We start from the raw sequence: 24,536 nt of genomic DNA on the forward strand, positions 1-24,536 counted from the left end.
GGATCAGAGAAGCAGCTAGGAGCATTTTCTAGAGGACTAAGAATGAGGAATTACCACTGGGACCAGAGAAGCAGCTGCAGCACTGTCTAGAGGACTTAGAATAAGGAATTACCACTGTGACCAGAAACACAGCTGCAGAACTGCCTAGAGGACTTAGAATGGGGGAGTTACTAACAGGACCAGAGAAGCAGCTAGCAGCACTGCCTGGAGGTCTCAGAATGAGGAATTACACTAGGACCAGAGACACAGCTGCAGAACTGCCTAAAGGATTAAGAATGGCGGAGTTACTGATGGGAACAGAGAAGCAGCTAGCAGCACTGCCTCGAGGACTTAGAGTGAGGAATTACTGATGCGTCCAGAGAAGCAGCTCGCAGCATTTTTCAGTGGACTTAGAATGAGGAATTACCGATGGGACCAGAGAAGCAGCTAGGATCACTTTCTAGATGACTAAGAATGAGGAATTACCACTGGGACCAGAGAAGCAGCTGCAGCATTGTCTACAGGACTAAGAATGAGTAATTATCAGTGGGCCCGATAAGCAGCTAGAAGAACTATCTAGAGGACATAGAATGAGAAATTACCACTGGGACCCGAGAAGCAGCTAGCAATACTGTCTGGAGGACTTAAAATGAGGAATGAGCACTGGGACCAAAGAAGCAGCTAGCAGCACTGTCAAGAGAACTAAGAATGAGGAATTACCACTGGAACCAGAGAGGCAGCTGTAGTACTGTCTAGAGTATTTAGAATGAGGAATTACCACTGTGACCAGAGAAGCAGCTAGCAGCACTCAAACAGAGGCACAAGAACAATCAAAAACCTGAAACCTTCGGTGCCTGTCTAAACACAATGTTTTCACGGATGTGGTGTGAACACATTGCTATGGACAACCAAAAGAACACTAAGGCTGAAATACCCAGACGGGAAGAGGGGCCATCACACGCTGTAACAGGAGGAAGCATGAACACCCGTGAACAGAGTGTGATGGCCAACAGAAATGTTCTCTCAGTGAAATCGCCTTGGAGGGAACTAAGCACACAAAGGAGGGACATTTAGAAAAATACACCAATAAAAAGGAACCATTTAAGACAAGCAACAAAGAACAAATGGCAATAGTGGGCCTGGCTAAAGCCCAGCATAGACGGAATACAGCATGGTCCAGCAGACAGCTCATGAGTGCTGCCTAGGCTCGACCTAAAAAACAATGGTTTCATCTGTGTTCCAAAGGAAAGGAGAATGACCCAAAAATAAAATACATTTCCATAGTTTGGGACTACTGGAAGTTTGGGATTGGATGTATAAAGGAAAGAGGAAAGAGAAGCAAGGCCAAAAGCAAGGATATATTAAAAACACAGTACAGAAAGTGGATTTAAAGCAAAAAGAGAGAGGAAGCAACAATGGGAGACAGTGGCATGAGACTACGGACGGGAGATAGTAGATGGAAGATTGGACAAACAACAGCATTTCAAACTGACTGGAAATGAGGCCGTACACAGGAAATGCAACGAAGGGAGACAAGTAATAGCCTTGGCAGGAAAATAAGTATTTGTGCTTAATATGCAACGAAAGGGAGAATCTTACAGAGATTGAAGAACAAAGCAAAACATGGAAGAGTCAGAAGAGATGTGGGTGGATACACTCAAGAGAAATTAAAGGTGAATCCTTGATCATAGGTGGAGGTATGTAAAACAGGGTGGAATATGATAAGTGGGATAGACTGAGAAAGTCAGAGATGAATGACAGAACAGAAACGAAAATCTATTTTGGAGGGCTTGAGGTTGAGAGAACTTGGAGGACATCAACAGCTGGATATCAGAGACATTCAGAGATATACGTCCGTTGGATGGCATACACAAAGAAAAGTAGAAACAAATCTGTTAAGCACCACTTATCAATGACAGAAAGACAAATGAGATGAACAACGTGAGGAAGGTGGTTCAAACAGAGAAAAGGAGAGGTGCAAGAACTGATCCCTAAGAGAGACACCACTGAGCACAAGTAAGGGGGGAGAGAAGAGGGTTTAAGAGAAATAATTGGAAAGAGAGAGGGTAATTAGGTGAGAAGTCCAGAAATACAAATTATGCCAGACCATCAAGAACACAATAGCAATCTATTGCATGACATGCACAGAAGCCAAAAATAAGGTTGCAGAGGAGACTCCAAGGATCAAACCACATGTGAGATGATTGGCTAGAGGAGCCATAAAATGAGCTTTTGATGAGTGTGCAGAACAAATACAGGTATAAGGGGAGGACAAAGTGGACTGGAAAACAAAACAGAAGGAGAGTGTAAGGGTAGTTTAGAAGGAAGACCCACAGAGAAATGGAGTAGAATTTTAAATGGACATTATAGGTCAGGCTTCGTGATCCTTGATGAGAGGAAGAATGAAAGTATACTTGAAGGAAAGAAGAATAATGCAACAGCACGGGAAATACTCAAATAAGTATTAAGATACTAATTAGGGTTTCCTGACAGGCAGCCCATTTGATGACTGCAGAGGTAAGAAGTAAGTTAAGGGGTAAGCATTTTCCTAACAGGGTGACCCCACTGAAATCAACACCGAGAACAAGTTGGTTAGGCTGAAGAAAGCATACATCAAAGTTGGTTTAACAGCAGGGTCAGATTGCCCTGTAAGGCAATCTTGTAGTGCCCGAAGGGCTGGTCTGGCAGGTCACTGTACAGGCTGATTTTTGTCTCTTTATGGTCTGATGGGCCCGTGTTTACAGTTGATTTCTCTGATATTACCATAAACACCACCCACAGCAAGCACAAGTGCATGCAGTTTGTCATACCTTGCAAAACACATATAGAGCTTGTCCTTACAAGTTCAAAACTACACCGATTTGCAAATGTTGCTCCCTTTTTTGGCTACCTGATTAGCTAAAGGTGGCCACTTTTATTTTGATGCATGCCCTGGCCTATTTCTGGTCACAGTCCAGCCTAGTTAATAAAAAGCAATATGTATAAATAAATGTAAGATCCAACCAACAGCACATTGATGGAAGGAATGCTTGGATTTATCTCAGTCACCCACTTGCATACATGTGAAAACCCTTTAAAATTCGATTTCACGCAAGATGCCTTTAAATGTTTTATTGAGTAATACAATGAGGCAAGTGCCCACTAACCCTCATGACCAGGGTAATAAATGTAATAGTCTTTAAGGTCAGTGCAAGGGGAAAGTAACCTAGACTTTCACGGCATGTAATCAACTTTAAAAGAATTTGAAACAATCTCTATGTACTATAAATATAAAACAAGCAAGATTTATTATCCACATATATTTTATATCATGTTGATTCAGACGATTAACAGTATAAATCCTGTCATAACATGTAATTTACATTTGTTTGGGTAGGTGCTCCTAAAAAACAGTGAAAGTGCTGAGGTGCAAGTGAGTGATGGTGATATATACAAGTAGTGCAGAGTGTGGTGGTATGCAAATTATCGACTTCCAGTGGCTCCTAAAATCTAGGAGGCCCTGGAGTGTCACAAAATTTCTATTTGTCTCATCCACTCTTTGGAAATGTGTCGACGTTTCGACCCCATATTCGGGTAAGTCAGGATGGGGTCATCATCAGGACAGGGAAAATTGCATTGGAAGCACCTAAATTCCAGTGGGGGATTAAATCAGGTAAAGGCTGTGATCTCCCGGAAAGGTAGTCCCGGAGTCTGGGTATCTGTATCAGTCTGTCGACTAGTGGTGATGGGAGAGTCAAAGATCACTTAACTCCAGTGTTCGGAGGCTCAATGTATTGAGCATACCGGGGGCTAAGACTAGCCAGGGAGTGCCACTTGACGATTTTTCGCAGACCTCACCCAGGGGTTTTGGAAACCCGGGCATTGGCCGATTAATAAGGCCTGTTGACCGCTGTGGGAGTGACCTTTATACCAAATCATTGGAGCCTCATACAAGTGGCGCTCCCTGGCTAGTCTTAGCTGTTTTTTAGGAGCACCTACCAAAACAAATGTAAATTACATGTTATGACAGGATTTATACTGTTAATCGTCTGAATCAGCATGATATAAAATATATGTGGATAATAAATCTCGCTTGTTTTACATTTATAGTACATAGAGATTGTTTCAAATTCTTTTTAAGTTGATTACATGCTGTGAAAGTCTAGGTTACTTTCCCCTTGCACTGACCTTAAAGACTATTACATTTAAATGTTTTATATCTCAACTCTAGGGTTCGAGAAGTCTATTGAAGGAAGGGCGGTTCTGTTACCACTGTTAAGGAAGTCTTAGGAAAATATACTTTGCAGTGCTGTTAAATTAATAAATAGTGCCTTCTCGGTCTATATTACCTTGATTGCACTGTCATGGTCTCTGATCAGCTGCCTCTTCTCATCTTCAAACTTCTGAATAGTGTCTTGGAGACGTCTTTCTCCAGCAAGTTGCTGTCGGCTGCTCTCCTCTTTCAAGGCAGCAATGGTGGTCTGAGGGCGGAAGAAACAGCATGTTAGAACTCGCATCGTAGTATGATGCCAAGAAAATAAAATATATTTGAAATAGCCACTTATTATGTTTCGTGCTCTGCACATGCTAGATCAGAACAAGGCCACGGCCTCGGCCTCCCACACATTTATAGTCCTACAGTGTTTAATTTTGTCTATAATATAAGCCTTCCCCCACCTCTTCGGCACAAGTGAGTTGCTTGCATTCTTCCTCGTGAGATTTCTAGAGTGAACATTGTTTCTGGCACACCTCTGCAACCCACGACCCTTTCTTCAGCCTTGTGTAGACTATTCACGCCAACACTGCCAGGATTTCTGCCCTGTCATATCACACTATCGGAGCCTTTGAGATCACTGGGTAGGGCAACACGAAGATACCTGGTGTATCTTCTTACCTCTTCCTTCCCTGTTTCTACTTGGCTCAATCATTTTCCTACTACTATGTATTCTTTTGCAAACACAGGGGTGTATAATTGTTGCCTACCTCACAAAAGCCCTACTTTAAAAACAAGTATGGTAAAATCATTCATGAGATGTTACACAGTGAAACGAATGCAGGCATCCTGAAGGAAATCACCTAATAGCTATACTCTATTATACTCTAATACGTTATGTTGTATTTATACAGCACCTGTCAATAATTGCTTTGGACTAGTGAGCAGCAAGGTTGGATTTCTAAAGAGAGCGTCCACCCTTGGATAAAAGGTTTAATGCAAAATCAAGTCTTTTTGCTGTGGTGCAGTGTTTTAGTGATTTTGTATGTGTGCCATGTTTCCCCACTGTTACCCTGAACCAGTGTCTCCCTGTATTGTGTTCCTGTGACTCTCCAGGCCCATGTCTTCTTGTGCCGTATCCACTACGTCCAAGCAGCTGCATAGCTGAACCCGAAAATTTCCCTGTGTCTGCATTCTTTGTTTGCAGTTCACATGTCTACTCCATCTATTTAGCTATATCTTGGGCCTTCTCGTTGTTCCTGTATTCGCAGTGACTAAATCTCCCAGGTGGCATCATCTCTCCAGTTTCTTCATATGATCAGGGTTCCCCGTGTCTTTGAATCTTGCAGTTTGCATTGTCTTTTAGTGTCCATGTCTCTCCGTGTCTGTCTCTGCCAGTCACCAGTTTCTCTTCTGCCTATTCTAGCCATATACTCTGTCGCTGTGTCACCTGCCTGTTTGTGAGTGTCTTTGGTTCATCAGAAGTGTACACATCCGGTGGTGTGTGTTTCCTTTTGTGTCTACAAAATCTGTTCCTGATTCCCTAAGGCCCATGTTCAGGTCCATGCCTCACTTCCCTTCCTTCCATTGTGTCTGTGTCCATCTACCACCAGGTCCTCCTTGAGCCTGTGTTTTCAATCTCCGCATGTGCGTCTTTCGATGTCTCCTTATGTCACAGTTGTGTCCGTCTGTTTCGCTCCGTGTATATGCACTCACGTGTCTCCGTTATTGGCATGTTCCCACTTTTAGAGTCTCGGTTCTTGTATGTTTTCTACGTTTGCCCCAGAGTATATGTTTCCCATAACGTCCGTGAGCGTTCTCTAGTTTGTGTATATGTCACATATCTGTGCAGCTCGCTCAGGTATGGCTTTGCACAATAGTGAGTGGCTCCAAAGTGCGAGTTGTATTAACTAATATGCAAATCTTCCCAGCGACAAGGTTGTCCCCAGAACGCCTGACCTTGACTCTCCTCACCTGCTGCAATGTTCTTTTGAGCGTGCAGTTGAAGCACACGCCTCCCACTGTGCTAGTCCCTTCGACTCCTAATGTCTCGCGGTCCCAACATCCGAGTTATGTGTTACAGCGCACGGTCCTCCGTGTAGATGCAAGTGAGAACTGCGAGTAGCAGGTGTAAGTGCGGCGCAGATGCCAGTGAGTGTAGCTGCAGTGCCGATGCCACTGAGGTGCAATCATCCGTGTGTGGCAGTGCCACCTGAAGCAGTGGGAGCCGCTGCCAGTCGGGGTAGCTGCCACAGAGAGGCAGCGGGTGCAAGTGCTGATGCAGTGATGAATGTGTAGGTGGCTGTTGACATCACTGTGCACAGGTAACAGTCCTGGGTGTAGGTATGGTGCGGGAGTCTGCAGTTCCGGATACTGGTGGAATAGGCATAGGTGCCACTGAGTGTAGATGTGGAGCAGCTGTCAGTTGGTAATCGATCGACAGGAACATCGACGTTCCAGTAAGTTAAAGTCAAACTATTTTGCGGGTCATTGGATTAAAATGAAAGAAGTGTTTAAGAATGTGAAATGGGTTTCCAGAGTGACGATCATGTTAATTTTATGAAAGCATAAGGTACTTTAGAGAGGATACAAATCTAAGATTCTTATCAGCCCTACAACATCTAATCATTTCAACCAGGAGATACAGATTTTTTTTTTAAAGAGAAGGATCACTGTCACGTTTATGGAATTCAAGGCACGTTCTTTATCTGTCCTTTTCAATATCTACATCAGACTTCTACTGTAACTGATCCAATATTGTAGAGTATTAACAACTTCTACCCAAGGAACACCGACATGTATGGATGCTGCTCACCCTATTATCTACAACTGCAAGAAAAATGTGAAACAGTGGGTTTCCCAAAGTTTCCTAAACTTTAATGCAACCAAAGCAGTTGTTATACTCCAGTTGAAAACGTTGTGCCTTTAGAATTTGCCTCCCTGTCCACTCACACCAATATTAGCAGCACCTGGATGAATCACTTACTCTTGAAAAAATAGACATTTTTGCAAAATATTACAACTTCTAGAGCAAAACACAAAAAAATGTTTTCTTTGTTTTCATAGTTGATTGGATATACCCTTGCTAATCCTACCATACAAATGAGCTTACCACTTGTCTTGCAAAACATGTAAAATTCTCAATTGTTGAGAAGACGAATCACTGTAAAAACGTCTCTGATACTCAAAGAACGAAGATGGCCACTAATATTTAAAATATGATGCATCCTACAGAGCTCTACACACGATCAATTCACAGACTATCTAAATGGGAAAAGTCAACCTTCCTTAAGCTATTCTATCTTCCAACAAAGAAGGATGTTGCCTCTAAACAACTGGTGCCGAATTCTGAAACACTTCCTGACTGGAACAAAGACCCCAAAACAAGCTCTAATGTTTCAAGAACATTTTCAAGGCCTATATCTTCTATCTTCCAGCACCCTTTGCTACTGAACCCATTATCAACTTTCTAATTGAACGCAACACAAAGCCACAGTTCATGGTTGAACTAAAATTGCACAGTAAAGTAAGTACTAGCGTTAGCGAGCGTTAGTACATCATACAGGCAGAAAACTGAGCTCTTCTTTGCATAAAGCATGATTACCAGGTTGCACAAGCCTGGTGGGCTGTTCTACTGAGTACAACAAATGCAGAAGAAGCATGTTTTGATTTTAATCCTGAATTGCAAGAGGCGGGGTCTTTGTGAATGCCCATCAATGGGTCATTCCGGAGACATGGAGCAATCAAGGACATAATCTGTCATTCTGCTTTTGCACTTTATTCGAGACAGTACCGATAGGTTGCCATGCTGTGACTGCAGGAACTGGTAGGGCAGTGAATTTTATTCTTAACTTTAAGATAGCTGTGGCAGAACCTTCTACATAAGCCAGTAAGGCGTTCTCAAAGGAAACTGGGCAACCGCAGGGGCCCAGTGTAATCTTCTCAGGTATGATGCGATTGGTTAGCGTTTCCTTAGTCCAAATATGTGTTCTACAGCAGCATTTTGAACTTTTTTGAAATATCTTTGTAAGCAGTGAGAATTAACTTCTTTGCTAACAACCAAGGGGTAGTTTTTGAAGGGCGAGCAGCACAGGATTTTCAGAAGTTTTATTTGGTACAGGGAAGACTGAACTTCTGCTCTTACCTTTGAATCTAGGTTGGTGCATGTGCCCTGAGACTAGTAAGGACAACAAGAATGGGAAAATGAACAGTTACATGCCAGGCTCTATCAAACGGGGTAAGGTTAAAACACACAAAAACAATCAATACTAAGGAGGCCTAACAAGTCATACTTGAGGCAAGTCATGCTTGAAGGATGATAGGTGGGAAGTCATGTTAAATGAAACACTATTTTTATATACTTATTTTCTCAATTTTTGTTTTAGAAGGACTGCATGCCTGTGTTAAGCAACATCAAAGTGCTCTGCGTGATGGGGAAAAGGGGGAATAATGGATCAGGTGGTTACATATCAATAGTCATTACAGTCACGTTGGTATACAGTTAAAGTCTTGGCAATAGTTCATTTGAAATATTTAACAACCACAGACAAGCAGTGGTCAGCACTTTATATAAACTTAAGAGCAAAAGAATGAGGATGAGTGACAGTCAGGTCGCCTGAGGACAAGCATATTGATGAGCTTCTTCCCAGGAAAATGGAGGGTCGACTGTGAAAGATACCAACACTACAGACCTTCAGTTATAAGTAACTAATTACTTCTCTAGAAATATCTTTGCATCATGTATTGTACATTTTAAGCCTTTGTCGCTAGCTACAAGTACCTGCGCCAGGATGTTCCTGCAGTATTTAGAATGTCTAAGTGGGTGAACTTTGGGTGGTCAGTTACCAGGCTGTCAAGCTGAGTGACTTGAGATTGTGGTGAATAATCTCTCTGTTGTGTCTGGATACATCTTTAGTGGTACTGCTGGATACGCAGAAGCCTCAGAAGTTTACTGTACCAGTACTGGAGTGGTCACTGTGGAGCAATGAGGATTAGGGAGCACTGATGAATTTTCATCAGTTCTGTAGGTATCGGGGAAACAGAGGAAAGTTGTAAGTGCAGACATCTGACCAGTTGATAAAAAAAGCACTGCCCTAGTTGCCAGAACCTGCTGGCATAGCACTGGCGTTTTGGCTCTATGGTTGCAAAGAAGTTAGGCCCCATTTCTAGAGTATATAATTCACTTGGTTTTGGTGGAACTGCAATTCGTGGCAGCCTGATAGAGCTCAACTAAGCATGTGTGCCTGACAGTTTTGGCATCCTGAGAGATAGTCCACTGCAAGGTCCACTTGGTTGGAGATGGTCTAGTTCCAAAGCAACTGTGCCTTTTCTGACAGAGAATGGGACCTTGTCTTTGCCTCGCAATGTAATACACCGAAGTCATGTTGCCTGACTTGATGAGTATTGCTTGTCTGACTAGTCTCAGAAGGAATGACTGTAGACCCAATCTATGGCCCGCAGCTCTAGGGAGTTGATGTGGAGCGTTTTCTCTGAGTCTTGCCAGAAGGCCTCTGGTTGTAAGTTCCTGCATGTTGCCTCCCCGGCCCTCCACTGATACAGCAATAGAAAGTACAATTTTGTGTGATGAAGATTGGAATGGGAGACATGCATTTCAATAGAATGGGAGCCTCAAAAACAGTAGTCTTTCCTTGATTCTTCTTGTCACCTGCAATATGTCATCCCAAAAGCTGTCTATCTGATTGCACTGATTGTACAGTTCTTGTTATCTCGTTCTGAGTAAATGGTATTAACCTTATCCAGGATGACATCAGACTCATTACATATTTGAATTGTCTGACCATCACGGTTTGCTTGGATGAAAACATTTTTGCCCTGGCCTGAGGCTTCAGTTCGTTCGCTGAAAACTGAAAGGTTTTTCCCACAGCCAGCACAGGACTGCTCCCAACAACAGGAATCTTGCACTGACTCAATTGAAGATTGTTCGATATTTAGTGTCAAACCTACTCTGTGAAACATGCTGATGCAGCCAGCTGTACAAGTCTTTGCCTCTCCCCAACAAGTCGCCCAAGTATGGGTATACTTGGTAAGCTTGTCATCTCAGGAAGGCAGCAACAGGTGCAGATTTGAGACCAAAGTGAAATGCTTTGAATTTATAGTGCTACCCCGCAACTGTAAAGCATTGGTACTGCTTGTAGGTTTGAGGGTATAGGTGTGTCAAAATATGCATCCTGAAGAACTACGGAGGTATGGTAGTCTTTTTCCTAAAGCATCAAGAGAACTTCTTGTAGTGTTACCATGCAAAAAAACAGTTTATCCAGGAACTTGTTCAATTCCTTGCGGTCCAGAATAGGACTCCATTGTCCTATTTTCTTCTTTACTAAGAAGATTCTAAGTAGAACCCCTGGTTTCTCTGAAAATGTGGGACGGCCTCCATTCCTCCCTTCAGGAGGAGCAGAATTGTAGCTCCCTCAAGTAGTGATGCTGGTCTTTTTTGGGTGGGCCAACCATAGGTTTCTATATATATTTGAGGGTGTTTAGTAAATGTACAGTACAATTTGTAGCATCCATCAGTCCGATGGTATATATTACCTTACGCGGACAAAATGTTTAATTTCCCCTTCCATCTGTTGATTTTGAGATGAAGGGAGCAAGGCAGTTGCGAAGAGTTAAACACTTTTTTGGTTGTCCTGGATGCATGACTGGGTAGTCATCTCCCACAGCCTTGGCTTTTATTAGCACAGCTTATCTCCATCCTGATGGGGGTTAATATGGTCGTCTTTGGCCTCCATATTTATTGAAGCAGCCTCCCATGTATTCTTGTGATCATCTTGCGCAATGAAAATTCGCTGAGTCAGGACGTCTGTACTTCAAAGGCCTGAGAGCTTTTGAAGTGTCCATGACCATTTTTATATTTTTCAGGTGAATAAGTGTTTATGAAACAGTGTCAGTCAGCCTAAAGGCATAGCCAAAATTTTGGCTTGTACTTCTGGGCAGAAAGCCATGGAATGCAGTCATCCTTCTTTTCTCGGCACAGCTGCTCCAGCCAGCTGGCAGAAGCCCACATTAGAAACATCCATTGCTGCATCAATGATGGCTGCAGATGGATTTGTTCCTTCTTCCAGTAATGCTTTGGCTTCTCCCCTCTTGTCCTCTGGGTTAGATGGCTAAGTGCAAAATGTCATGCCACATCTGATGGTTGTAACGGCCCAGGATTGCCAACGCATTTGTGGCATTGATTAAGGGTGCTACCATAAAACAAACTACACACCCAATGTCTCTGTTGGGAGTTGCTGAAGCTTGCATGACCAGTTCTTCAACTGCAATTGTGCTGTTGGAACAATAATGGATTTCTTTTTCACGGATGTCACTGCATACGGAGAGGGGCCCTGTACATTTTTTTCAAACAGGACATTTCTGCTGGAATTTGAGCTGATGTCTTCAATAGTTTGATTTCCTCCAGCCACATAAAATCCAGAGTGGAAACCAACTTTGTGTTCTTGCACGGCTGCTCTTTGAAGTCATAGAGGAAACACTGCTGTTCCAATTAAGTCATGGGGAGTGTGAATTTCTTAGCCGCCCTTACAATCAGTATATGAAAATGGGCTATGTTGTCTGAAGTGGAATCAACTTGTTGGTGAATTGTCACCCTCCTTAGTTAACACATAAATCTTCACACGATCAATTCACAGACTATCTAAATGGGAAAAGTCAACCTTCCTTAAGCTATTCTATCTTCCAACAAAGAAGGATGTTGCCTCTAAACAACTGGTGCCGAATTCTGAAACACTTCCTGACTGGAACAAAGACCCCAAAACAAGCTCTAATGTTTCAAGAACATTTTCAAGGCCTATATCTTCTATCTTCCAGCACCCTTTGCTACTGAACCCATTATCAACTTTCTAATTGAACGCAACACAAAGCCACAGTTCATGGTTGAACTAAAATTGCACAGTAATGTAAGTACTAGCGTTAGCGAGCGTTAGTACATCATACAGGCAGAAAACTGAGCTCTTCTTTGCATAAAGCATGATTACCAGGTTGCACAAGCCTGGTGGGCTGTTCTACTGAGTACAACAAATGCAGAAGAAGCATGTTTTGATTTTAATCCTGAATTGCAAGAGGCGGGGTCTTTGTGAATGCCCATCAATGGGTCATTCCGGAGACAAGGAGCAATCAAGGACATAATCTGTCATTCTGCGTTTGCACTTTATTCGAGACAGTACCGATAGGTTGCCTTGCTGTGACTGCAGGAACTGGTAGGGCAGTGAATTTTATTCTTAACTTTAAGATAGCTGTGGCAGAACCTTCTACATAAGCCAGTAAGGTGTTCTCAAAGGAAACTGGGCAACCGCAGGGGCCCAGTGTAATCTTCTCAGGTATGATGCGATTGGTTAGCGTTTCCTTAGTCCAAATATGTGTTCTACAGCAGCATTTTGAACTTTTTTGAAATATCTTTGTAAGCAGTGAGAATTAACTTCTTTGCTAACAACCAAGGGGTAGTTTTTGAAGGGCGAGCAGCACAGGATTTTCAGAAGTTTTATTTGGTACAGGGAAGACTGAACTTCTGCTCTTACCTGTGAATCTAGGTTGGTGCATGTGCCCTGAGACTAGTAAGGACAACAAGAATGGGAAAATGAACAGTTACATGCCAGGCTCTATCAAACGGGGTAAGGTTAAAACACACAAAAACAATCAATACTAAGGAGGCCTAACAAGTCATACTTGAGGCAAGTCATGCTTGAAGGATGATAGGTGGGAAGTCATGTTAAATGAAACACTATTTTTATATACTTATTTTCTCAATTTTTGTTTTAGAAGGACTGCATGCCTGTGTTAAGCAACATCAAAGTGCTCTGCGTGATGGGGAAAAGGGGGAATAATGGATCAGGTGGTTACATATCAATAGTCATTACAGTCACGTTGGTATACAGTTAAAGTCTTGGCAATAGTTCATTTGAAATATTTAACAACCACAGACAAGCAGTGGTCAGCACTTTATATAAACTTAAGAGCAAAAGAATGAGGATGAGTGACAGTCAGGTCGCCTGAGGACAAGCATATTGATGAGCTTCTTCCCAGGAAAATGGAGGGTCGACTGTGAAAGATACCAACACTACAGACCTTCAGTTATAAGTAACTAATTACTTCTCTAGAAATATCTTTGCATCATGTATTGTACATTTTAAGCCTTTGTCGCTAGCTACAAGTACCTGCGCCAGGATGTTCCTGCAGTATTTAGAATGTCTAAGTGGGTGAACTTTGGGTGGTCAGTTACCAGGCTGTCAAGCTGAGTGACTTGAGATTGTGGTGAATAATCTCTCTGTTGTGTCTGGATACATCTTTAGTGGTACTGCTGGATACGCAGAAGCCTCAGAAGTTTACTGTACCAGTACTGGAGTGGTCACTGTGGAGCAATGAGGATTAGGGAGCACTGATGAATTTTCATCAGTTCTGTAGGTATCGGGGAAACAGAGGAAAGTTGTAAGTGCAGACATCTGACCAGTTGATAAAAAAAGCACTGCCCTAGTTGCCAGAACCTGCTGGCATAGCACTGGCGTTTTGGCTCTATGGTTGCAAAGAAGTTAGGCCCCATTTCTAGAGTATATAATTCACTTGGTTTTGGTGGAACTGCAATTCGTGGCAGCCTGATAGAGCTCAACTAAGCATGTGTGCCTGACAGTTTTGGCATCCTGAGAGATAGTCCACTGCAAGGTCCACTTGGTTGGAGATGGTCTAGTTCCAAAGCAACTGTGCCTTTTCTGACAGAGAATGGGACCTTGTCTTTGCCTCGCAATGTAATACACCGAAGTCATGTTGCCTGACTTGATGAGTATTGCTTGTCTGACTAGTCTCAGAAGGAATGACTGTAGACCCAATCTATGGCCCGCAGCTCTAGGGAGTTGATGTGGAGCGTTTTCTCTGAGTCTTGCCAGAAGGCCTCTGGTTGTAAGTTCCTGCATGTTGCCTCCCCGGCCCTCCACTGATACAGCAATAGAAAGTACAATTTTGTGTGATGAAGATTGGAATGGGAGACATGCATTTCAATAGAATGGGAGCCTCAAAAACAGTAGTCTTTCCTTGATTCTTCTTGTCACCTGCAATATGTCATCCCAAAAGCTGTCTATCTGATTGCACTGATTGTACAGTTCTTGTTATCTCGTTCTGAGTAAATGGTATTAACCTTATCCAGGATGACATCAGACTCATTACATATTTGAATTGTCTGACCATCACGGTTTGCTTGGATGAAAACATTTTTGCCCTGGCCTGAGGCTTCAGTTCGTTCGCTGAAAACTGAAAGGTTTTTCCCACAGCCAGCACAGGACTGCTCCCAACAACAGGAATCTTGCACTGACTCAATTGAAGATTGTTCGATATTTAGTGTCAAACCTACTCTGTGAAACATGCTGATGCAGCCAGCTGTACAAATCTTTGCCTCTCCCCAACAAGTCGCCCAAGTATGGGTATACTTGGTAAGCTTGTCATCTCAGGAAGGCAGCAACAGGTGCAGATTTGAGACCAAAGTGAAATCCTTTGAATTGATAGTGCTACCCTGCAACTGTAAAGCATTGGTACTGCTTGTAGGTTTGAGGGTATAGGTGTGTCAAAATATGCATCCTGAAGAACTACGGAGGTATGGTAGTCTTTTTCCTAAAGCATCAAGAGAACTTCTTGTAGTGTTACCATGCAAAAAAACTGTTTATCCAGGAACTTGTTCAATTCCTTGCGGTCCAGAATAGGACTCCATTGTCCTATTTTCTTCTTTACTAAGAAGATTCTAAGTAGAACCCCTGGTTTCTCTGAAAATGTGGGACGGCCTCCATTCCTCCCTTCAGGAGGAGCAGAATTGTAGCTCCCTCAAGTAGTGATGCTGGTCTTTTTTGGGTGGGCCAACCATAGGTTTCTATATATATTTGAGGGTGTTTAGTAAATGTACAGTACAATTTGTAGCATCCATCAGTCCGATGGTATATATTACCTTACGCGGACAAAATGTTTAATTTCCCCTTCCATCTGTTGATTTTGAGATGAAGGGAGCAAGGCAGTTGCGAAGAGTTAAACACTTTTTTGGTTGTCCTGGATGCATGACTGGGTAGTCATCTCCCACAGCCTTGGCTTTTATTAGCACAGCTTATCTCCATCCTGATGGGGGTTAATATGGTCGTCTTTGGCCTCCATATTTATTGAAGCAGCCTCCCATGTATTCTTGTGATCATCTTGCGCAATGAAAATTCGCTGAGTCAGGACGTCTGTACTTCAAAGGCCTGAGAGCTTTTGAAGTGTCCATGACCATTTTTATATTTTTCAGGTGAATAAGTGTTTATGAAACAGTGTCAGTCAGCCTAAAGGCATAGCCAAAATTTTGGCTTGTACTTCTGGGCAGAAAGCCATGGAATGCAGTCATCCTTCTTTTCTCGGCACAGCTGCTCCAGCCAGCTGGCAGAAGCCCACATTAGAAACATCCATTGCTGCATCAATGATGGCTGCAGATGGATTTGTTCCTTCTTTCAGTAATGCTTTGGCTTCTCCCCTCTTGTCCTCTGGGTTAGATGGCTAAGTGCAAAATGTCATGCCACATCTGATGGTTGTAACGGCCCAGGATTGCCAACGCATTTGTGGCATTGATTAAGGGTGCTACCATAAAACAAACTACACACCCAATGTCTCTGTTGGGAGTTGCTGAAGCTTGCATGACCAGTTCTTCAACTGCAATTGTGCTGTTGGAACAATAATGGATTTCTTTTTCACGGATGTCACTGCATACGGAGAGGGGCCCTGTACATTTTTTTCAAACAGGACATTTCTGCTGGAATTTGAGCTGATGTCTTCAATAGTTTGATTTCCTCCAGCCACATAAAATCCAGAGTGGAAACCAACTTTGTGTTCTTGCACGGCTGCTCTTTGAAGTCATAGAGGAAACACTGCTGTTCCAATTAAGTCATGGGGAGTGTGAATTTCTTAGCCGCCCTTACAATCAGTATATGAAAATGGGCTATGTTGTCTGAAGTGGAATCAACTTGTTGGTGAATTGTCACCCTCCTTAGTTAACACATAAATCTTCTGTACCCCTACATAGCCTTTTTGATTTTCTGGGAGTTCACGTTTTACCTCCATGTCTTAGAACTGGGTTTAAACCGACAAAGCTTGTCTCCGATATCATAAGAGATGAAGGTGGTGGAGAATGTGGAGGTGAAGTAGGTGCTTGTGGTGGCAGAAACGTGGGGGGTGCCAAAAGTGGAAGAGCTTACAGCTGGTATTCTTATTCCTGGTATTCTTCCTCTTCCTCAGAAGCTTCTTTTTCAAATTTGAGCCTATTATGCAAGTTATTGCTTAGCATTAAAAGCCACGTTTAGGGCAATCTCCTAGTCACTAACATGCACCTCAATATCAGATTCCGAATCTGAGTTGGCAAATTTGCTGTCACTTTTAATGGTGAAAATGTTCCTGAAATATGAATTTTTGTTGTTGATGGTGTCATTGACGAGGTCATTGACAGTGTCCTCGATGAGGTGTGAGGTATCAGTATTGGTCTTGCTGTTGAAAGTAAACCCAGGCTAGATGGTTTCGTCATCAACGGGGCTATTGATGGTGGGGTGAGAGACATCTTTGGTGTGGTTGTCGACAGTGTTGTTATCAACGATGGTCTTCCTTCATGTTGAAGACGCATTATTGCCCACAAGGACTTTGTCACTGACTAGGATTTTGTCATTGCTGACAATAAAGCCTATAACATAAGTTCAAATTAGGGCTTCCAATTTTCTGTTTTAACTGATTTTTACAGATAAATACAGACAGGAAAATACTTGTTCTCTTGTCTGTATTTATTTGTAAACACAAAAAAATACAGAAAATAGGCATCCTTTGGATGATTTATTTCTACTATCAGTCATGAGTGCCAGATCAGTAGGTGTACAGGCTGAGAAGTAGGGAGAATGCTTAATTAAGAGAAGATCTACAGTCATTTATGCTATTCTACAATGGACGTGTCCCTATTGCACTATATACTGCCAAAACCTTTTGGACATTCAAATGCAAGTATACATTTATCAGTTAAATAAATGTGGAAAACTACCGACTGCATACAGTAAACTAAAAATAAAAATGGACAAATACAGAAAAAATAACCAAAAAAAAACAGACAGAAATTTTGAAAATATAAATACCATAAAACCGTGATTCCAAGTTTTAATGCAGATGTCATCAACAGGATCGTGGTTGATGATAAGTTTTCTTCTTTGATGTCAAGTCAACGACTGCAGCATTAAAAAAAGGGCCGGCAGGTCTGTGAGGGCTTCAAGCTAGCTGGGATTTCAAACAAGTTTTTGCACAGGCTGATCGTCACCCTTTCTGAAATGTTTTCCTGAAGAAACCCCAATTTTGTCAATTGGATAGTTGTCTACATGTGCCTTAGATAGTACATCCAACTCTAGAAACACCATGTTTCTCTTTTTGGCATCCTTCATAGAAGTGGTTGGTGAAGCACTTTTCACAAAATCATCCCCAGAAATGATGCCAACCCAGCAAGTACAGTGTCTACCTCTGCCCTTAGGAGACTTGGAAGCGATGGACTGACATATGTTGCAACATGAAACATTGTGCACTGGTAAGGGCAATAGATAAACTTCATGTGGCTCATCTGGGTGGATTTTCTTCTGTCCACAGAAAGAGCAGATCTGTTTCTCTCTTAGTCATGATAAGAGTTAGTGACAGGGAGCAGCACTTCTGGCCCAGAAAGTGCAGATTTTCCACAAATCTGCCATAAAAATAATTTACAAAATGCAGATAGATTAACACAGAGCTAGTTTAAGTCCACTGAAGCACAGGAACAGGTTCTGCTGGTTTGTGACATGCAAGCTTATTCTTATGTTGTCTCTGTAGAGTTGAAAGTGCAGCTACTGAAAGTGTGTAAGTCCATAGGGGATTTAAAATGCTGAATAGTACGGTTTAAGTTAAAGAGATGCCTCTAAGGTTTATGCTCTATATTAGTGGATGGATGGTTTATCAAAAATGACTAAAAGAACCATAACACGTGACATGAGATGTTGGGTATAGTCCATAGATGATGTGGTCCACTGTGTAAAGGCTACTGAATGATCTAGTAGTATGTGACTGCAGAGGAAGGCATTGTCTGATGTCTCTCCTAGGTACTAAAGAGCCACTAAAATAAGGTGCATGTCAATGTTTGGGTAATTATTTAGCAAAATAACTTGGTAGCAATTTGCTTTACTAAGAACCATCTGATCTCAATCTTTTAAGAGAAGGCAGCTTTAAGCCTTGAGCACACTGTTGAAGTTACCTTGACTGTGCTCTCATTATCTCTAATGAGCTTCCTCTTCTCCTCTTCAAACTTGTTAGTCGTATCTTGGAGACGTCTTTCTGAAGCAAGCTGCTGCCGGCTGCTCTCCTCTCTCAAGGTTGCAACAGTAGTTTGCAGCTCAGTGATGATCTGATGGATAGAAATGAAATAACAGGTTCAAATGTCTATGGAATATTCATGCTCGACAGGCTAATCAACTTGCTCAGAAAAAGTGGTTTACTTCCCACAGGTCCGAAGCTTGAGATGGAATAATTCCCCACCACCCAATCAGAATGACACTCACAATATTTTCTGCTGTGGTATAGCTCTTCCAAGTAAACAATTCTGCTCTATGGTGACAATACTTTGCTAATTCATCAGGCAAAACCATACAGAGTTTGTAAAATAAAAAATAGAAAGAGTTTTCTAAATCTTTGCTGCTTAAGTGAGTGTTCCCAAGTTAGCAATAAACACTGTAAATAGAGGGCTTTATCATTGAGGTTTTTGGTCTTGTTATGCAACAGTGCCATCGCTTAGGGAGCATAATTTAGCCAGCAGGGACTTTTCATATTAGGATACCCTCTAGACGATTAATGTAAAATGCGGCTGGACAATAAAATAAGATAACAACCCAGAGAAACCAACTTATTGTTCTCAGATGATGTGCCAGAAAGATGCAACTAGAACTGGGAACTGATTGGAATATGAATGTTTAGGATTTGTTTACATTTCACGAGCAGCTTATTCATAAAAATAAGCAGGGCAAAAGTCAGTACTAGTAGAATTATAGAGTTCTCTGGCTGATGCATTTGCTGTCATTATGGATGTGCTGCATTTGCCACATAATATTCAGATTTCAACATAAATGTTGTCCAAAGCTCAAATGACTCAAGATAATAGTGCCAGAGAATGTGTTGCTTAATACTCCATAATTGACCTTTTCTTGCCAGGTAATTTTGATAACCCTGTTGCATAATTTGGTTCTCTATTGCTACATAATCCTACTGGCTCTGCATAGTGGTTTGGGGCTGTTTTTTATGATGATGAAACCCATATTTCATAGTGACCCTTGAAATATTCTTCATATTTTAGAGGTTCCTTTGAAACGTGGTTTATACCTCAGAATATTGTGGAGTATAAGCACCAAAATATGAATCACATATATAGACCCTGTTAGTGGAAATAAATATGACCCAATAACACATCTTACTTAGAACAACTGTACTGCATGTGCATAACCATACATTTATTACTAACTTGTAACGGTCAATTCTCAGTTTAACAGCATTACCACAGTACTGAAAAACGGATATAAGAAACACGCTTTGCACTGCCTCATAGACTGCATGTTAAAAAGAATGTACAGTGAGTACAGCTTTTGCTTAAGAGCCCTGCGGTCTCTTCAATATGATTTGACTTTACTGCACATAGGTAATCCTTTGCATCCTGGTTTTGATTAACTGCGTTTTGTTAAATACTACGAAAAAATGTAATGTCAAAAACCATATATGCAGAGTGTAATATGCTATTTATGACCTCTGTTGAGTGATGGGACATATTACACATCTACTGTATATATTATATCAACAAGTTACCTTACTTCAGCAACAATCTTTGTTGTCGATGCTCTATCTAACTGCAGATTCCTCAACTTTTAAAATCCCCAAACGCAATGCTGGATATTGAAACTTCTGCAGTAGTCCCACATACCGACAGGTGGTACCATCGACCACCACCCTGGTACTTTGACCTCCATTTTTTTTACTGTCACACATTCCACTCCGCCAGTAATGACAATTAATAATTAAGGAAATAAACATTGTGCAAAACCTAGCACTGCAACCTTATTAATCACGAGAAGTCCGCGCCACACAACCAGGAGACAGATGGGTGTTGAGAGGTGTATTAGATGGAGTACCCCCTAAAAAGAGCACTACCAAAGGAAATATGTTATTCTGTTGGATATTTTTAACTGTGTATTCCTTAACGTTTGAATCAATAGCAAAGAAATACTTGCAAAAAGGCAGTGGTTATGAGTGGGCAAATTGTCCCTCTCTGCGGACCATAAAATCTATGCCATAGTGCCTGGTGAAAGTGCAGAGGGACACTTTTAGAAAATTGACTGATGTCAAACACCGAACCACCCTTGACAAGGTGGTAGTGAAATGAGTCCAAAGGTCATTAGAGACTCCTTTGAACATCCACCACCCAAAAATCATTTTTGGACGGTCTTCTATTTCTTCGCATCGATAAATCCAACAAAGAGTTGGTCCTCCACTGGTCATCCATTGTCCTATCAATCTAGAAACTAAGGGAAGTTAAGGACCCATCACCTATAAACTCTTCTCCTCATTACAGGTATGTAGGGGAAAGAAAAATGTGTAGCTTGGGTGGTTATACCAAAAGTAAGGGTGACACCACCTTTGGAAGAAAGAATAACCTGATACTAAGCACCAGTTTATCAGGAAATAAGGTGGTATATGTTGATTATAAAGAAAACACCCCTATAGCTCACTGACGTTATGTGCAGAAGTAATCACACCAAGGGAGGCAGTTTTAAGGTCCAATAACTTCAGGCAACAACTGTGCATGAGCTCAAGGGGTGTGCACAGCAAAAAAGTAAGTATCAAATTAAGGTCCAGCAGTCTGAACATATACTTAAGCCTGCTCAAAGAAACACCATCACAATGGGTGATCTGAATAGTAAAGGTTGATCAATCATATGAAGAAAGGCCAAACAGTTCAGCAAGTACACTTTATGAGTGCCCACAGCATATCATTGCCAGACTGGAGATAAAACAAACAAAAAAAAAAGTCAGACAATTTGACTTGAAAAGGTTTGAACTGTTGGCTCTCACAATGGACCCCAAATTTATCTCTACAGCCAGCAAAGACAGACTTAGTAAACAGCCAGGACCGCACAACCACCTCTGAGAGACCCCAAGATGGGCAAAAGGCAAAACATTGAGCATTCTCAGAGGAAGCAAACAGATTTACCAATTTACCAAAGGCATTCACCACATCCAAAGACCATGCCACCTAGGTGCCTCCTACCAAAACAAGGGTTATCACATCGGTCATAACCGTAAACTCTTGGTGGGAGAAGGAGAATGGTCTGCCACATTTCAGATTGGCTACCACTGAAGGTCACATGCTGCCTTACCCTGGCTATCATGCACTGTGAAAAGGCACACTGCTTTTCATGGATTGAGGGCCAGACTGGCAGTTAAAAACACACGCTTGCCCAAATAATCAATAGTTCTGCACTTCCTGTCTGGAGGGGCTGTGGGAAGTAGATTAGAATTAACCTTGCTGATCAAAGCCTTCAGCATAAGGCTTTCCAGAGTTGGTTCCAGGGGTGTGGACTTTAATAAAATATCTACTTGTTCATAGGAGAGGTTGCTTCTTAAATCTACTTGTCCTGTAAAAAAAAATCTACTTGGCCTTTTGGTGCCATGTAGTGCGGCAACAAATCATGGCAGCAATCTCATTATTTAAGAGCTCTGATAGTAGTCTCTCTGATTATGCCAGAGTTAAAACTATAGTAGGGCTTGAATACTTGCAATTTCAATCCCTACTATACCAATTTCCTTTATTTACCACCTTTCCACAGATCTACTTACTGGGGCTGGAGGAAGCAGTAAGCAATAGTTCCAAGGCTGCAATGCCTTTGAGTCTGCAAACCTACTAACTTGCATGTTTTAAGAATTTTCACCAGCTCTCGCCAATCTTTTCCCATACTGAGAAAGGTTAGAAATTTTACTCCTGACAAGGGCAGAAGTAGAAGTTCTTCCAGGGTTGGGAAAAAAGTAGTTGTAGGGAAAGTGAACTTAGAAATGCTCAATAGATTTTCGCATGCAAATCTACACATGCATATTTGCTCATGCTAAAATACAGTTGTCCAATATTTTCTAGGAGAACGATTTCCTGGTCTCCTTCTGTAAGTTCTTGTGAATTCATGAAAGCTACTAATTCAAAGACATATACCATGGGTGCTCTTTTGTGACTTCCTTTAAGAAGTGGGTCCCTAGCTAGGTCTGGCATTAACCAAGACATTTTGTTTTTATTAAACTTCTATTTCTCTCTATATCTATCGGCTAGATTTAATGTAAGTGATCACATTCTGCTCTTCCACAAGCACCATACTGGCACACAAAGTAGTTTTGTTCATTGCCAGGAACTACTGTGGCAATCAGCGGCATAAAGAAACTGGAGGGGTCCCCCCAGCAAAGACATGGAGTGGGGCCCACATCCAGAATCACTCAGGACAGGTGTCCCTTCACACCACAGGGGCTGCGGGGGCCTTTGAAATGCCACAGGTGGCAATGTCTACTTTATGAGACAAAAAAACAAAACTTTTTTTTTGCTTATTGCCAGTGTTCGTTAAAATAGTGAGGGCCTGGCAGCTCCCACAACAATAAAGGGTTACAAAAGCCAGAACAAAATAAGACACGCATTGATGAAATCAAAAGACTCACAACAAATGTCGGATCGGTTGGGTTTGCCTGTGTTTGTTTATTTTCATGCTTTCCATAATCTTGTTGAAAATGGTTACACTGAATTTCCATTAGGAATTGTTTTTAAAAATACTAGCATGCATCAACTCATTTTACTAAATGATGCTTCAAAGACATAGCACCTCAAATTTCATAGTAGCTAAACGTTTTTCTTCCTACTTGCATTTTTCTTTTCTGAACATTTTATTTTGAAAGGAAAGAATCATCATTCTTGCCTACAAGCTTTTGCAAACATTTGCATCTAATCAGAGAGCATTCTGGGAGCACTATACTTAGCCTCATATCCTTAAAACTTATAAAACGTGTACTTTTTTTTTGTTTACTGGTACCCCTACCAGTAGTGCACTGTGACCTTAAAATGTTTATTTACATCACTCACCCTAATAATAAAGGCTTTACATTAATGAAACAAAAAATACAAGTTTGAACAGCATTATCTCAACAACAGACAGTTTCCCTTCTCTGTAAACTGGCAGCCAAAGGGTTTGTGCTGCAAGGGGTTGGGCCTACCTGTCACAAGGACAAAATAAACATGAACACTTGTTGCCCTTGACCCCAGACAGAATGTCCTGGGCGTTGGGCTATAGGAATCCTACATCCCTGTGGTTCTGAGTTAAGAATGTGCATTCTATAGGAGTGTGGTGCCCATCAGAGAGCCCACCAGGCAACCAGAACAAGGTTCAGACCATGCCACAGAAAGGCAGTCCATAAGGGCCTCATAAATAGCAACAACATCTCAGAAGCAGACAACCCAGGTTGCAGAATTTCTGTCAATAAATCAGACTTTCTATCAATAACATGCAACTGCAAATCCAAGACCTCCTTGGTCCTTCATAAACCACCACAAAGGAGGCACTCCTGTCTGTGGGAGGTTCCAAGGGAAAATTAAGTTCAGTCTCAAAAGTATTGAGGGCTTTAGTATTCTGCATATCCAAATATATGTAGTTCTCAGTGTAATGGGAGTGGGGGTGGGGGCAGATTTGTCTCATCATTATCATTAAGGAGTACTGGATCAAGCCACTGCATGGCATTAGAATGAGAGCCAAATAAGGCCTCCAATCTCTGGGACTAATGGCATCAAGGTAGGGGCACAGCAGGGGAGTCATTCAAAGCCACAGGCTACGCCCAGGAAGGACCCGCCAGCAAGATTCCAAATAGAGTCCCTAACTGATATATAGACCCAAAGGTATGCCAGAAGAACTTCGAACCACCTTTAATCACTTGGAGGACAGCCTCTTTGATGGCCTCAATCAGCTGCAGAGTAGATGATGACTGGGGAAACTTTGGGAGCATAAGCTTGAGAGTGGAAACCAGGACCAAGTCAGAAGACACAATTGGAGTAGACCTTAAATGGCTTTTCCCTGTAACAGCAGAATTGGGAAGGGGTTGAACCCCAATTGGACTTCCTATCCTTACGCCTTGACTTGACTTTCAACCTCATAATAGACTTATCTGAGGGCAGTGAACAAGACCAAGGCCACAAGCGACCCTTGAACTTTGAAGGGGACCGACTCCTCTATTTGCACTCAGTGATATAAAATTTGGCTTTGTGATTCCCTTGGTTATGAAGCACCAAACATAGACATTGTGT

The 24,536-nt window shown here is 41.9% G+C and overlaps 1 protein-coding gene across 4 annotated transcripts in view; it reads right to left on the reverse strand.

The window, feature by feature from the left end:
- Positions 1–24,536, reverse strand: part of CEP112 (centrosomal protein 112) — a 1,991,189-nt gene that overhangs the window by 232,320 nt on the left and 1,734,333 nt on the right. For all 4 annotated transcript variants that reach the window (XM_069199882.1, XM_069199881.1, XM_069199883.1 and 1 more), the window contains 2 exons: positions 18,429–18,578; positions 4,308–4,439 (listed from right to left, as the gene is read on the reverse strand). In XM_069199882.1, coding sequence (XP_069055983.1) covers positions 4,308–4,439; positions 18,429–18,578 — 282 coding nt within the window. The remainder of the gene's footprint in view (positions 1–4,307; positions 4,440–18,428; positions 18,579–24,536) is intronic.

Source organism: Pleurodeles waltl, chromosome 7 (genome assembly GCF_031143425.1).
Source record: "Pleurodeles waltl isolate 20211129_DDA chromosome 7, aPleWal1.hap1.20221129, whole genome shotgun sequence".
In the NCBI taxonomy this organism is placed as follows: domain Eukaryota; kingdom Metazoa; phylum Chordata; class Amphibia; order Caudata; family Salamandridae; genus Pleurodeles; species Pleurodeles waltl.